Consider the following 16526-nt stretch of genomic DNA (forward strand, 5'->3'; position numbering starts at 1 on the left):
GAGAAGTCATTCTGTTGCTATTGTGGGTTATTGGTCCTTTGCTGTTTTTTGTGTATTTGATCACGGTATTCATTTTCAGTATCTGTCTGCCTTCCTTGCTGAAGTCTTTTTCACATTCCTTACAGTTCATTTTCATTCTGAGATATTGGGTGAAAAGTTGATAACTGAAAGTTATCTCAGACTTTGTTCTCACTTTTCATGTTAGGTAGGCTTTCTTCAGGGTCTTCTGGTATCAATTCCCCATTCCTAACAAGTTTTTGTCTGGGAAAAGTATGCAAAGTGCACAGGCTGTCTTTATGTGACACTTGCTTTGGCAGGTGAATAAACTCCGAGTAAGTTCTTACTTGCTGATAATTCAGCTAGGATTGAGGATGAATAAAAATTTTTGTCTTGGTTGATGGTTTTTTAATAATAATGAAACTTTGATTTTGCTTTTTTTTTAATAATACTTTTGTTTTGTCTTTGCAGCTGATTCAACAGGTACTCATTCTCTGTACACAACATACAAGGACTATGAAATCATGTTCCACGTTTCTACAATGTTGCCATATACTCCAAACAACAAGCAACAGGTAAGATGGGCTCACAAGTAGATGATCTATTGAGTATTTATGGCAACTTTTATTCATTATTAGCTAAAAACCACTTAAAGAATTAAAAGTAAAGGTGGCAATCTCTGTATCAGGGACATGAGCGAAGTAGATGATTGTAGGTACATCATAGATTTTTCTCCATTGGACTGTTATCTATTTAATTGTGCATTACTTTGATGTGAGTAGTATGCAATAATGCAATAATGTCAGTAGTACATGTCACAAGGACCACAACGTACCTGATGATTTTTAAACAATTTTAAACTTTCTTACAGCTAAGTCAATAGCCCTTTAAGTTTGCATTCAGCAGATTGTAATATGCACAGAGATAATGAGTGGGTGGTCCGGCACACGCTATGCGAGAGTACATGAGCCAAAATCCTTAGTCAAGATAAGATTTTTTTTTTTTTTTAAACTCTGTTATACTGTTTGGGTAGAATTGCTTTATTTACTGAAAGAAGCCTACCAGGAAATTATTTCTAGTGTATAGTCTTAAGGACAATGACAACTTGTTTTCAACTTTAAATGGGACCTACCACTGGTTTGTAAAAATGTGTGAAATGGGGGATGTTTTCCTGCTTCCATGTATCATTGATTACTCACAGGATCTGTTTTCCCCCTTTGTTTAGCTTAAAGTTTTGCCTTATAAATTCACTCTCTATGCTACATATAGAAATGGAATTGTTATGAAAACAACCACGCCAGAACTTTATTAGGTGAACTGCTAATTCTGGTAATTGTTATATAACCCTCAACTGTTTCAGTTTTCAGTTTGAAGTATCATTTGGGGAAAAAAATGAGCAATAGTAATTTATAATAATGAGAAATTATTGGAAATTTGTGAAAAGTCTGTTTTAACCTTTTTTTCCTTTTTTTTTTTTCCTTTTTCCCTCATTAAAGCTTCTGAGAAAACGACATATTGGAAATGATATTGTGACAATAGTTTTCCAGGAGCCTGGAGCACAACCATTCAGCCCAAAGAACATCCGATCGCACTTCCAGCACGTCTTTGTCATTGTGAGGGTGCACGGGCCCTGCACCGACAGCGTTTGTTACAGGTACCTGCTGCTGCACTCGCTGAACTCATGGAGCTTGAGTGCAAAGCCAGCCCTCATTCTTCCTCTAAATTCTCAGTAGGGAAATGTAATGAAAGATGAGGCTTAAGGAGGTTGTGAGTCATGTGAATTTAGAACTCTTTAAAAGAGTAAATAGACGCATGAAGATGTGGAGGAAACATTCCCAGTGAGCAAACTGCTGCTGTCAGGTGTGAGTAAACACACATACACAGAGGCAGACACTGCATATCAAGCACTTGGAAATTATTTTAGAATTGCCTTCTCAGTTCCTTTTCATTCTCTTCATTAAGTGTATGCTAGAAGAATATTTTTGCATTGGTAGAAACAGAACAAAGAAAAAAACACAAAAACACTTCCACTTTTTGCTTAGATAATTTGGTCATCTGAGTTTATGCTCCATTTTTGAAATTAAGACAGTGACTTAATTAAGACAATGAAATTAAGATTTAGCCTTTCAGGAAGAAGCTAAGCTCTCTGAAATATCTTCATTTCTTATCTCATTTCAGTCCAACAAAGAAATGACAGAAAATGATGCAGCAAAAAATAAAGTCCTAATGTGTCCTTGAAGTCAATATGATTAAAATAGAAAATGGTAATTGATAGTAACATGTAATAAAGAATTGCAGGATGATATTCCTATTAGTATAATTTTTTAAACTAAATTGCAAGCATATAGAAACATTTCTGAGTTATGCTTTTTTACTATCAGTGAAAGTTCTTACCTTTGTTATATACTGAACTCTTTGAGTATTTTCATTTTTAAATATTAATTCATCTCAGACAACTTTTATAAAGCATTTTCATTTAAAATATGAAATGTCAGAAAAGTGGATTTAGAGCATGTATCTTGAAATGAGATAGCCTTAGAATTAACTTGTTTTTGCTGAAATACAAATATTCATTTAAGTATTTTATTAAGGCAAGTGCTTATTTAGAGGAAAATCTAAGACTGCTGTGTATGAGTTGATGTATTCTTTATTTTTTGTTGGGTTAAAGGCTTTTCTCTCCTCAGAAGATTTTAGTAAAGTTCACAGAGCATTTCTAAAATTGATGCTGAACTTTGTGCATGTATTAACTCTCCTGGACTAAGAATGTTCATGTGGATACTCTATTTCAGGCTGCTTATTGAAAAATTCAACTGTTGCATAATTTATGTGAGCACAGCTTGTTCTTAAACTCTTAGACATATGTTTCAGCTCTTACCCTGTACAGAAAGTGATTTTGAAGCAAAGGAAACGTAGGAAATGCATCCACAAGGGCTGCAGATGCATCTTTCACTTGAATTGCATATTACAACATAGCTCTGCTTTTGTCTGTTACTTTAAGTAATTTGACTGCGTATATTTCCTTCCTTTTAAAAGGCATGGGAAAGATTGATACTTACTAAACTGTAATAAATTCAGGTACCTGAGGGTTCTATTTTTGGCCTTCAGACTCCTGAATCACCTCATTTTTCAAGTGTTTACAACTATAAGGGCTGGAACCTCATTGGTTGCTTAATGGTAATTTTGGCTTTAGTGATGGTAGAGGCTTAAATTTTAAGGAGAGGGGAAACAGTGTGAAAAATAGTTGGGAGAATGTCAGTGGTCATTTTGAGGCACAAGACCACCAGAACATTGTATGTTTTCTGTTCTGTCTTTAAGATTGAAATACTATTTTTTCCTGTCCTCTCAGTGAAAACACTTGATTTAAATTTGTGGAATTCTATTATGAAAAGTTTTTCTAGGAGACTTTTCAAAGTAAGTTTGACCTCTCTTTCACTGAATTATTTGGAACAGTTTCATGGATTCATAATTCTAGACAAAACAGGAAGCCATATAGCATAAAAATGTAGTGGAATTTATATTTTAAAACTACATAAAAGGAATAAAGTTAAGCACTGTCTTGGCCAGTGATTCCCTCTCCCAACTAAGATAAACAATATTTCAAAAGTCTGGCATCTTTGAGCATTGCTCATTTTTTAAAACTTCTCTAGCATGTGTTAAAGATTGAATTCTTATCCCTGTGATTCATGACACTGAAAACTGAACCAAACAAAATCTTACTGGTAGTTTCTGGTAGGTTTTCATTGCATCCAGTAATTGTGTTTAATGCTTCAGCTTCCGTTTCTTAATAACAGACCCTTCAGGACCACTAAAGATGAGTCAGTTGCTTCATGAGCACCCCCTGTTGCATGCTTTGAGATATACTGGTATACATTGGGAGGAAATATGACAGTAATTATATCTTTCAGTATCAGTTGCTAGAAAATATAGTAATTAAAAAGCAAACAAAAAACCAAAGGAAAAAAACACTCCAAGCAATTCAGAACAGCGAAAGCAAAAGAAGCAAACAAAACACCCTCCCACTCAAAACCAGAAGATAGGGTTGTAGATTGGGTAACTTAATTTTTATTTTTGGTGTTCCTATATGCTTCCTCAAAAGGTTTACTCTGAAATCTTAATTACTCATTTTCTGGGGGGAAATTTCCTGATTATGTTTAAGATTTCTGGTAATATCAAAATGGGAAAATAATACAAGTCAGCGTTCTAAGTGAAACACCACATACTTTCCTAATGTGATCAAGTTTTATCCTATTCTTCTTTATTTCCATTACCATGGTATCTTGGCCAAAGTTAGTTAATGGTTTTTCAGATCTAGTTACAGATATGTGGTAAGTCCTGTTTGGACTGTTGGAATATTTCTTGTCACAAATCTATCGAAGTAGAGTTTCAGTCTCTTAAGATAGTTTGCCAAGTGAATGATACTGGATTGGAATGTCAAATCTTCAGAGGTTCCAAACAACTTACACCTGATTTATATCAAAAGTGAATTGACAATTGAGAATAGCTAAGCTGGTCCCTTTTGCCTAAGGCAATCTAATTGTCAGTCCATCACTTGGTGCAGCAACTAAAAGGAAGAGTTGAAAAAGAACATATCTGTTTCCACTGTGTATCTCTGAACTTCTCAGAAGTTTCCTATTTTGGGTATTTTCGGAGTCAAGCAATATCAGCTAGTGAGGTTTTCAGTCCAGAAATGTAAAACAGTAATGTGATGTGTATATGCATTCAGTCACCAGATGATTTTCTTAGTGGAACTGGCCTTGTGAGATGACTTCATTGCCTTTATCTTTTTAATGTGTTCATTTAATCTATATTTCTAGTGTTGATCACACACTTGGCACTGCTTTCAGCATTAAGTACTACATTCTTAAGCTAGCCTTTCTCATAGTGTGAGTTAGAAATTTTCTTTTTATACCAAAACCAAACAAAATTCATAACTGCCATACATGAATGATTACTTATAAAAAAACCCAAAACCCTACAGTTTTGTACTTGAAGCTCTGTAAGCTGTGGGACTGGGAACAACTCAAAAATGACTATGTCCAAAAAAGTGGCTTTCTGTTTATGCAGTAAAGGGGGTGTAACCTCCACACTGGCAACATTAATACGTAAATTTAGGCATATTGCTGAGAAAAGAAAAATTTAGGGAATGTATTGTCTGTAAGCAAAACCTGCTGAATTTGCCTAGAGTGAAACCCTGTGTTTCTTATTCTTTTAATTCATTTAGTGTTGCTGTGACAAGATCCAGAGATGTACCATCCTTTGGCCCACCTATTCCAAAAGGTGTGACGTTTCCTAAATCAAATGTGTTCAGGGACTTCTTACTGGCCAAAGTCATTAATGCAGAGAATGCTGCTCATAAATCAGAGAAGTTCCGTGCGATGGCCACCAGGACCCGGCAAGAGTACTTGAAAGACTTGGCAGAGAAGAATGTCACCAACACACCCATTGACCCTTCTGGCAAGTTCCCCTTCATCTCACTTGCTTCAAAAAAGAAGGAAAAGTCCAAACCTTATCCAGGAGCAGAGATCTATAGTTCTGGTGCTATTGTCTGGAGTGTCCATGCAAAAGACTACAGCAAGGGTATGGAAATAGACTGTCTCCTAGGCATCTCTAATGAGTTTGTAGTCCTCATTGAACAGGACACAAAAAGCGTGGTGTTCAATTGCTCCTGTCGAGATGTGATAGGGTGGACTTCAACAGACACAAATATCAAAATATTCTATGAGAGAGGTGAATGTGTTTCTTTGGAGAGCTTCATCAGCAACATTGATGACATCAAAGAGATCGTCAAAAGGCTGGAGGTTAGAACGTGTTCTCTTGTTTGGTTCCCCTTCTTTGCTTTCTCCTCACACCCCTTGGCCAAGTAAAGCTTCAATTTAAATAATGCCTGGGATTCCTAAAACTGGTTAAACTTTTTATCACGAAATTTATAAGGACTTCCCTGCTTATATTTCTCAAAACTGAGTATTGCTTTCACTTTTATCAGATATCAACTAGTCTCAGCTGGCTGTGTGTGTGTGAAAAATGTATTAATATAGTAAAAAGATATATTAAAAAGACCGGGTCCTTCAGATGCATAAGTTGCTCCCACACAACAAGTACAGAAGTGTCACATTATTGCTTTTCCTTGTTTTTCCTTCCCTTTCTCTGTTTTACAGACTTGCTGGATCTTGTTTCAAATGAATCTGCAATGTCTTTGAGACTAACTTATTATGTTGCCAGCAGGGTGCAGTCCCAATCCCCACTGCAACCTTCAGATATACTCTGAATGCATGTGATAAACTAAAAATGCAGTGAATCATGGTATCTCCCTATAAAACATCTGTCCATGCTCATTTTATATCCAATTAAGTTATGAAACAGTGTGCTGCATTTCACTCTCTTTCCTGTAATTTCACAAATGTGGTTGTATAACAACCAGAAAAAAAGGAAATCTAGGTCCTATTAAATTGCTCTTGATGACATTGATGCTCATGGTACATGGAAGAGTTGGCATAGTCCCCAGTTTACTGTGCTACCACATTCTGACTGAGAAGTAATTTTGCCATTTCCTGAAACAGCCAGAAATGGAGAATGTTTTTTTGGTTACTAAAGCGTGAAAGACAAAGGTGCTTGTGTAACTCCATGTGTTTTTCTGTTGTGCGCTGCTATGTATCTTCTAAAATTCCTGTGGTTGCAGTAAAAATTCAAGGCAGAACTTGAGTAACCAGATTCTACTGAAAAATCTTAGTTTGAGCAACAGGACTCATTTCAGCTGATTATGTACCTAGCACTGCAATATATATCCCTTTATCGTGTCCCACCATGATCCTTGGGAGTTGGTTGTTCAAAACTCGAGCCCCTAAACCTCTTGTTAGCCCCAGAGGTGTCTCAGTGCATTCAAGTCCTTCTACATTTCCGTTCCCAGCTTGTGACCAAGGGCTGTGAAACCGTGGAGATGACTCTGCGCAGGAATGGCCTGGGCCAGCTGGGTTTCCACGTGAACTACGAGGGCATCGTGGCAGACGTGGAGCCCTACGGCTACGCCTGGCAGGCGGGGCTGCGCCAGGGCAGCCGCCTGGTGGAGATCTGCAAGGTGGCTGTGGCCACCCTGAGCCACGAGCAAATGATTGATCTGCTCAGGACATCAGTCACAGTGAAGGTCGTCATTGTCCCTCCCTATGAGGATTGCACACCACGCAGGTATTTTGCAGTCCCTGTGTTTGCTCTGAAATTGTATCTTGTTTTGTGGGGAGAACCACCGTAGAGTGTTAGCCTCAAAAAAAATTTGGTATAATTATAATATAGCGTCCAATATTTAAAGGTTGGAAGAAGAGAGCAGGAAAAACTGCCCCCCAAATATTCATTGAATACTAAAATATAATAACATATCTCCATGCCCCCCAAATATTCATTGAATACTTAAATATAATAAGGTGTGTGAAGAAGTTAATGGAACCATGGAATTGAACAGAGAAATCAAACAACTTTTTAGTCATAATTGTGTGTTTAGCATCCATCAAAATTGATTGTACACATTCCTGCCTGCTTTCCCGTTTGCTGGTAGTTTCTAATGCCTGTGGATATATTTCTTGAAAGCTAGGAATAGACCTACATGCTTCTATTTCCACAATAAGTAAGGCTGTAAATGATGAGGGTTTTTCAAAGGTACGGATCTGGCCAGAGAAATTGCTGCAAATTCTTCTTTACTCCATAGATCTTGTTGCATCTTTCTCACTTGCATCTGTATTAAGCCTGAAGCTCATGTCAATTATATTGCTGTTTTTATAGTTTAAAACTGGTGCTTCATCAGAAAACAAGTCCCTGAATTTTTCCTGAACTCACACTAAAGCTGTAATTTTTATGAACTCTCAGCGTTGTCTGTAGCCTTCAGCCACATCACTAAGTAATCGCATGTTTCTGACATCCTGTATTTGTATCCTAGAAATGCTGCTGTATGATTAAAATGGAATGATGTTTAATAGAATAAATTTGCCCTCAGGCTAGCTGAAGGCTTAGGATAGGTTTTCCAAGAAGCTAGTACAGTTACCAAAGTTCGGAGGATTCTTGGGAATGAGAGACCAAGAGACCATTTTTGTACTGCTCTTTTTTAATCAGCCTATACCCTTGTAGGTGTAATAGCAAAATCTTTGTGTATTTAAGACTGGAGTTGAACATTAACACATATTTTTATATTTATATGAAATTGTATCTCTGAGAAAAGACCTGGTACTTGTGTAAAAGAAAAATCCATGTTTGTTTTTACTGCAAGCAACATGAACTCCTTTCGTAAATGCTGGCAAAAGAGGAGCAGAGAGAAAAGGAGTTTTTTGTCCTTTAGCTGTCAGTGGAAAATTGAATACATGTCAGGGATTAAAATGATGAGTGGCATAAGGTCACTCATGAGATATTTGGAAAGGTTTTGAGCAGTATTTAGCAGCCCGAGCAAATGGAAAGTTCAGCTGCAATCATCATGAAAGGATTAAAGCAGAAAAATCAGTGTGGAAAGCACAGATCCTATTATTTCTGAACTAAATTAAGTACAGCCAAAAACAGGCTTACTTTTAGTGCATCCAAATCCATAGCAGTGAGAGAAATGACTGCACTTTTTGTAATACTCAGAGTTTTGTTGTCTAGTGAGCAAATGTTCATGGTGGGTTATTGCTAGTTATGAAATTCCATAAAGCAGCTCTTGATCACCCCATTTACTCTATCCAAAATCATAACAGTTCAAGAACTGTGTCTTGAATTTGTAGCTATCCTATGTGTATTACTAGAGACCTCAGTTAAGTACTTGCACAAAGCAGTTTGTCTTTTGGCAATCAGATTTCTGCAACTGGAGTCCTTTCATTATGTCCTCTGGAGGTCACTGAGTATTTCTACTACAGTAAATTCTGCAGATCATAACTAAAATGAAGATGCATTCTGCTTGGAATACTACATTCATATGAGAAGCAGTTCCTCTCCTAATAAATTGGTTGCCATGAAGTTGGGGTGCAGTTACATAAGCTGACTTGGCAACAGGCACATGTACAAGATCGGTAGGTGATGCAAAAATACATCCAAATACCCCAATTCACATTCTCATGCCCTTTGCAGGGGCAGGCCTTGTTATGGTTAAGTCACTGCTAAACCATGGTTATTAAAACATTGCCACTGAACTCATTTAGTGGGCTGATTGCCGACTTTGAAACTAAGGACATTGTGCATTCCTGCTTGTTAAACTGTAAGCACGTTGCAGGGGGAAAAAGAGAAACCCAAACCAAGTACATAAGCCCTGGGGAAAGAATAGCAGGGACACAAAATATGAAGAGAAAAGAAAGAAGGGATATAAATTATCAATATTGTGGTTCGGTTGTGAGTGGCCTTATCTCCTGCTCATCCTTGTCTAGTCTGCAGTGGATCACATCAGAGTGGCCTGGGAGACTTCCAGGTGTAGCTGACCTACATGTGCTTCAGAAGCACATCTCATGCCTTCCAACTAAAAATTTAATTTAGACATTAAGACTAGAGGGTAGACCAGCATAAAACTACAAAATGAGTATACTGTGGGCAGCAAGACCTCCGCACTGACTGTTTCACTTTGTCTGTTCCTATTAAACCACGCAACTTGCTCATGTCAGCCTGGCCAGATAACAAGTTCTGTCTTGTTTTTTGATTTTTGCGGGGAAGATGTACTAATATTTCTCACCCCTAATGATGAAATGGCTTAGAGGAAGAACTATGGGTTCAAAATTTTGCACTGGTTTTTTATTTTTCTTTCCATTAGAGAGTGATGTATGTAGATAAAGTAGTTATGATAAAACATACTCAGTATTCACTCAGATATATACACATTTGTCAAGAGAAATGCCAAAATTATCCTTACTGAAGCAGAAGATCACATCTTTTTTTCCAAGTGCCTCATTTGAAATATATGCAGAAGTTTGCCCTGCTTCCTATGTGGGCTGCATTAGCTTATGTCCTGTTCTAGTCAGAATTTTATGCTGTGCTGTTCCTCAGGAAGCAATGGGCATCTTTGGGATTTGGCATCTACAGTTTCTAGCAAGTCTTTTCATAATGTGCAGATTTATTAACTGAGGTACTCCAAAGCCAAAGGTGTTTGAAAGTTATGTCTAGTGCCTTATTTCATGTGACTCTTGTCTTTTGATGTCTGTGCATCAGAAAGGTGTGTCTCAAAAAGAACAAACATTTCAGGTCTTATTTGTCTGGGTGCAGGTAAGTTCTAAAACACATGGTTTTAAGAAGGGGAGATACCCTTCTCACACATCTTTTTTTAGCTTTTCTAGCCCAGTATCAGATGGAGAGTATCAGCTTGACCAACTGGAATGCTGGAATGGATGGCTGTAAACTCTTCTGGAGGGATAGACAAGGACAGGCATTGGGTTAGGGCTCAGTGATGGTGACAACAGGGTTGTTAATGTGTGAGAATCAGAGGGGAAAGGCCAGCAAGGCAGAGTCCATGGTAGTCTGTTGTGTATCACTCACCAGGATGAAGAGACTCTTACCATCATTAGTCCTTTTTCTTGTGCGAGCCTTCTAAAATTTGTTAAATAAACGTTTCTTAAAAAGAAAATCTCATACTTCCATAGAATTGTTCAGCTTCTTTCTTCAGATTTCCCTTCTTGTGAATATGGCGCATATTTTTATTTTTTATAGATGCATATTAATTTCTTCATTTCCAGGAGTTCTTCAGAAAACTACCGTATGCCAGTAATGGAGTACAAAGTGAATGAAGGAATGTCATATGAATTCAAATTTCCCTTCAGAAATAATAACAAATGGCAGAGAAATGCGAGCAAAGGACAGGGACCTCATGTGGCTCAGGTGCCATCTCAAATCCAAAGTCCAGTGCCGTCTAGGATTAGCTCTGGGAAAGGAGAAGGGAAAATGGCACCCCCGGAACGAGCCAACATTCCCCGAAGCATCTCTAGTGATGGGCGCCCACTGGAGAGCCGCAGGTACGTGTCTTCTTCACAAATGGTTTTTCATTGCTGCTCTGAGCACAGGAGTTTTATCTAAAAATCTGAGGACTGCTTTTAATCTTGGTTTTAATTAGTCAAAAGACAGCATGACTGTGAGTGAAACAATAATCAAAAGGAAATACCTTTCCTGGCACAATTAACCACAAAATGTGGGATGTTTCACTGTGTTGGATGGTATTCTGAAACTGCTGTGATGTTATTTAAGTTTTAAATGAGTTACAGTCAGAGTTTTAGAGCTAAGTGTTCATGAACGTCAGCATTTTGAAAAAGTAAATAAAAAATTCATCTTATTCATAGGCTTGTGGAATTGCCTAAAGCACCCAAAGCAAAAATAGTATCTAACAGGGTTTTTAGCAAGAGGATTCTGACTAGTATAGAAGGAAATTTATCTGACTGGGGAGTGTTCAGTGTTCAGACATTTTAGGCTAGAGGAAAAACTGTTCTAATTTTGGATTTCTCCAGGGTGGTTTGGGGTTTTTTGTTGTTTTGAGTTCTTTAAACAAGAAAGCGATTGTTAGGATAAAGGTATCAGGGCCATCACGTAACAGTATTTTTATTCTTTCATAGAAAAATATGTATTCAATAGCATTCAATTGAATTGTCATTGGTTTGATTATCTATACAAATCTGTCTCTGCATTTGCAATGAGATCTGTGGAGGGGAAGCAAGTTAATAGCTTGTATTTCTTATTTTGGACAATTCCTGGGGAAAGAAGCTTTAGATAGGTTCTGATCATCTTTGTGGGTGAAAAATACAAAGCAGTGATAATAAGATGCATATTGTGGAAAATGTAAGAGAGCTCTAATGAAACAGCTTAAAATCTTTTTCACGTCTTGAAGAACTGGGGATGGAAAAACATGTTCACAGATGGTACAGCCAAGACCAAGAAACTACCAAGGTGAAATTGAAACTTCTGTGTTGGATACCTTGTTAGGAAATTACAGTGGTTGCTAAGGACTTAATATTATTACTTTCTTTTTCTTAAATATATACTTAAAAAGCTCCCATCTGTGGGAATTGGAAAAAAAGTGCAACAATGAAGGCACTAATAATTTTTCATAGATGACCTGACTAGATTGTCTGTTAAAAAGGTTGCAGAAGCCACTGAAATGGTGGATTTGATTCTCGAATTATATATTTGGACCAACATAAAAATTACATGGCTACAGGCTATATCTGCATCTTAGAGCTAAAGACAGGCAGATGCTGAACTGGAAGGAAGAGCAGCTGAGCTGGTGGCGTTTTTTGCACTCTCCAGTGCTGAACAATCTCCTTATGGGCTCCAAGAGGCGCAGTAATATCTGGGAAAAGCTTAAGGCAGTGACAGACTATTGAATTCTGTTGAGTTGCTGGTTTTTCCAGATGCTTCCATCTCATCATGGCATTAACCAGAGAGCTTGGCTGCAGTCTGGAGTTGGCTCGTGTCGAAGAGAGCCTTTGGCTGCCCTGGGAGAAGGGGTATTAACAACTGTGTGTTCCTTGTGCATAAAATTGTACGCAGGCAGCATCACATACCTAAGGCATTCAAGATTTATCCAGTCTCTGGAGGCTTCTAGAGGGGGGGTTATGGCCTGATAAATGTTTGCAAAGTGAAAATCACATTTTCTTAGTCAGTATTTGTTTTCAAAAAGTGAAACTTTGACTTTTAATTTCCTTCATTTTCAGGGCATGGAGCTGGTGGGTTTTTTTGTTGGTTTTTTTTTTGTCCTCTAGGCATTCTTTTAAGTGTTCTTTTTATTATTATTCAAAAAGGGTTCTATTGGATTTTTCATCCTTGAAAGTATATTATCAAAGTAGCTTTTAAATTTCACTGGGAATTTTTCTGGATGCTTGAAAAGTGTCTTCTGTCGTCTTTCTGGTCTGCTAAATATGTTAGTCTTGGGTAAATCAAGTTTAAATATATCATCACTTGCATAAGGTTAATGTCTTTCCAGTTAAAGGGAAGAATAATTTTTCTTTTCATTATAAAGCAATACAGGAGGGGGAAAACCTCAACAATAACCTCACTGCAAGACTCATTTGTCTTTGCATGATAAAAAAAAGCTTTGCTTTTCAGAAAGCTCAGATACTTCTTATTGTGTAAAGCCTTAAAATCATCAAAGGTGGTTTTTCATAGCCCTCTTAACTGCTGTCTCAGTTTTTCACCACTAGTTTTCATATTTACCCTAAAGAACACTGAGGAGGAGGTGCTGAAATCTGTGCATGTTTCTGGTGCAGGCAATAGTGATGGTGCTCTACTGTGCTTTGCTCCCTTTAGTCCATTTAAGTATGTTAGAAAGAAATAAAATCTGCATTAGCAATCTTGAGAACAGGAGCATTTCACTTCATATGCATCCAAACATTGTCTCCCCATAGAGACTGCTATTGTAGGTGGGAGAGTGTGTTGCTTGACAATCCCTCAATCTGAGAAGGCAGACAGATGCCCAGTCCAGCAGAGTACTTAAATTTACCTTCTTTGGATTATCTTCATCTATCCATTGTACTAGCTTATTTTCCCTGATCTTCACAGTACCTTGAATGGAGTCGTTATTGATATAGGTGGGTATTTGTAAGTAGGAAAAATAACCCAGAACTTTATAAATGTTAAAATAAATCTCTAATGTTACTGCAACATTAAGACTACAAAATCTAATAATATAAATTCAATAATTTCCAAGTTATGGTGTATTTCACAATATTAATTACCACGTGGGATACTATATAGCCTATTACCCAGAATGAATATCAGGCTATTTTAAGGAAAAAACAGTAAACCACATGTGTGTGGAGTAAACCAGAGCTAATGTTTTTGGCAAACATGTAATTTATAGTACTTGATTTTTTTCCCCCCCCCCATTTTCAGGTTTTTTGTTCACTTGGTTTCTGCACTATATTAAGAAACAATGTTCAAGGAAAGGTGAGGAGATCATGGTAGATAATTATCTGTTCTTAATTAATTTGTCAATTAAGCTGGAACCAGTTTTAACTAAAACTTGATTGACAGACATTTGAAAAAGTGTGGAAATCAGTGATGAAAGCATGTTGAAGACTCAAGTCTGGACTTAAGCACTTCAGTCTCCAGTTGAATACTGTTGGATGAAAGCTCCAGGCTCTTAACTAGAAAATTTCTGAGCACAGTCAATATTTTAAACCAAATGGAAGACTGAATTACAACATGACTGCAGTCACACACTGGCAGTAAAATTCCGCAGTATGGAAGTATTAGAACAATATTGTTGGTTGGTTTTGTGTCACATTGAGGACTTTGAAGTACAGTCTTGCCCTAAGACTCCATACTTATTTGAATGATGCCATGTAGTCAGTGATAGTAATTATGCCAGTTGTAGTTTATAGGTTAATTCCTGCAGGCAGATTCTGTTTTAAACTGTTCCCATATTACCTAAAAATCCTTATCTGCTGCAGTGTATTTTTCCAAATGTAAACAAACAGGTGTCTGTGCTCATCTTGCTTCCTGCCAAGTCAGCATTGTAGTACACGCACTGCCTACCTCATGGGGTTTGAAAATTTGTTATTTAAACATTCTTAAAACATTCTTCAAATTAAAACATGTACTAACATGAGATTATATACCACATATTTCCTACCAGCTCTGGGACCTAGAGCTGGATGTAGCAGTGGAAAAACCAGAGGTTTGTTGGTATTCATGCCTGTGCAGCCAAACTCTTGCAAGGTAAAAACATCTGAGAAGAGCCATGCTGTGTCATGTCAAGATTTGGCCATTCTTGTTTGACAAAGGCCATCAATGGGGACAAGGATAAACATAAGAAATGCTTACAAGTGTAAAGGAAGACTCTTTTTACCAGGTCTGACAGTCCCCTGGCTGTCTGCTCTGTAAGATTGCCTGGAGCTGGGTGCACCTGTACTGCTGTGGCTGCTGTCTCTTCATCCAGGCTCCTGCTAATTGGTCTCTTGGTAGTTCTAGGCCTCCTACTTGCTCTTTTGTCATGTGGGATAGTGAGTAATCACTGCTTGCTTGGTCCAGTGTAATTCATGTTTGGATGAAGTGAAGCAGAGAGGATAAGTTTCTCTATAATCCCTGGAGCCACAGATCTTGTTCAGTGTATTCATACACAAATGCTTCTGTTCATCTGGTGTCCCACTGCCTGCCTCTGTTTTCTTGTTACAATATGTGTTTTCTGAAAGGTGATGATCAACTTGAAAAAAATCCAAAAACTTGAGAAGGTACAACATGACAGCATAATTGCCTTTTCTGTTGCATTCACTATCCCCTTCCTCAAAATTGCTGGGTTTTTTCCTCTTTGAATTGAATGGATTGTTTTCTTTTAAACATGAGAGCATTTGAGATGGTGTTTGCAGGAAATTGTTGTGGCTTGCAGTATTACTAGGATTGTAAAACTCAAACACATGGAAGGTAAGCATGCCAGAATTAAGATTTGCTGTGCTGTTTTTTTCCAGAACTCTTTGTAACTGTATATTCAGATGCTTCTTTTGATTAAATTACACAAATTTCTTATAACAGAGGACATCTGCCTCATTCAATTCACACAGTGGATGCAGCTCATTAAAGAAGAGCTATTTAATTTTTCTTTTCCTCTTCACTACTCTGTCCCTTATTTACTGGATGACATTCAAATCCTGTTGTAAAGATGCCATTACTAATTCCCCTCTAAGCTTTACAGTGGTGCCCATTACTATAGTTTCTGAATGCTTCATGGGTATTAATTAAACTTACTTTTCAAAATTCTTGTGTGAGAAGAGATGTCTTTGGCCCTTTTCAGATTAAGAACAAAGGTAGAGAGATAAATTATGTTCTAATTACTTGTTCTGCTTATTTTTGCCATCTCATATTTGGAAGCGTGCCCAGCATTGTTAATATTTTATATATTCAAATTATAGCCTCAGTTGACTTCAGCTGCTTCAGGAAGATTGCAGCTCAGAGATATAGTGGGCCTTGGGATCAAATAAGACCTTTTGAAAAATTAAAATTAGGAACAACAAATGAAAAATTGTCATTAACAAAAACAGTAGTGGTCACATTGGAGTGCTCCAGCAAGCACAAAGTTAGAATTCAGTTTACCAGCTCAGCCCTGACTGTAAGGCCGTTTTCCCTCTTCTGCCAGCCTGACCCTCCTTTGCTTCTGAGCTCTTCGGCTCTTGCAGAAGTTGTAGCAGAGTATAGTCCCTGTGCCTGTAGTTTTACAGGAAAAGGCACCTGTGTATAATCCTGTAATTAGACTGCCTTAGGCCATAGCACAAAGTGACCTAGACTGACACTTTTCTTCTGATGTGTGTACTACATACGTATGCACAATGAATACGTGGGGAAAATTACAGCTAATGACATGGAAATAAATTTATTAAGAGCAAGATGGATGCTTTCAAAGTCTGTGTTGTCATATTAAACAAAATAAATGTATGCCTATTCCACTCACTGCTTTCACAAAAGATGATCTTCTTCCCATACTTGGCAAGACTCAACCAGTTCTTTCAGGATGAACTAGATCTGTTAGAACTAAATCATGCATGGGATAATCCCAGTTCAATTGACTTCAATGTAATTGTATCTGTTTAACGTAATGGACGCTTGGCCTATTTTTAAATTCAATT

At 37.5% G+C, this 16526-nt stretch overlaps 1 protein-coding gene across 6 annotated transcripts in view; it reads left to right on the forward strand.

Annotated features, from left to right (window-relative positions):
- Positions 1-16526, forward strand: part of SIPA1L1 (signal induced proliferation associated 1 like 1) — a 199622-nt gene that overhangs the window by 152540 nt on the left and 30556 nt on the right. For all 6 annotated transcript variants that reach the window (XM_084208669.1, XM_084208668.1, XM_084208672.1 and 3 more), the window contains 5 exons: positions 469-572; positions 1494-1651; positions 5219-5795; positions 6902-7176; positions 10659-10934. In XM_084208669.1, the coding sequence (XP_084064795.1) occupies positions 469-572; positions 1494-1651; positions 5219-5795; positions 6902-7176; positions 10659-10934 (1390 nt within the window). The remainder of the gene's footprint in view (positions 1-468; positions 573-1493; positions 1652-5218; positions 5796-6901; positions 7177-10658; positions 10935-16526) is intronic.

Source organism: Fringilla coelebs (assembly GCF_963513975.1).
Source record: "Fringilla coelebs genome assembly, chromosome: 6".
Lineage (NCBI taxonomy): Eukaryota > Metazoa > Chordata > Aves > Passeriformes > Fringillidae > Fringilla > Fringilla coelebs.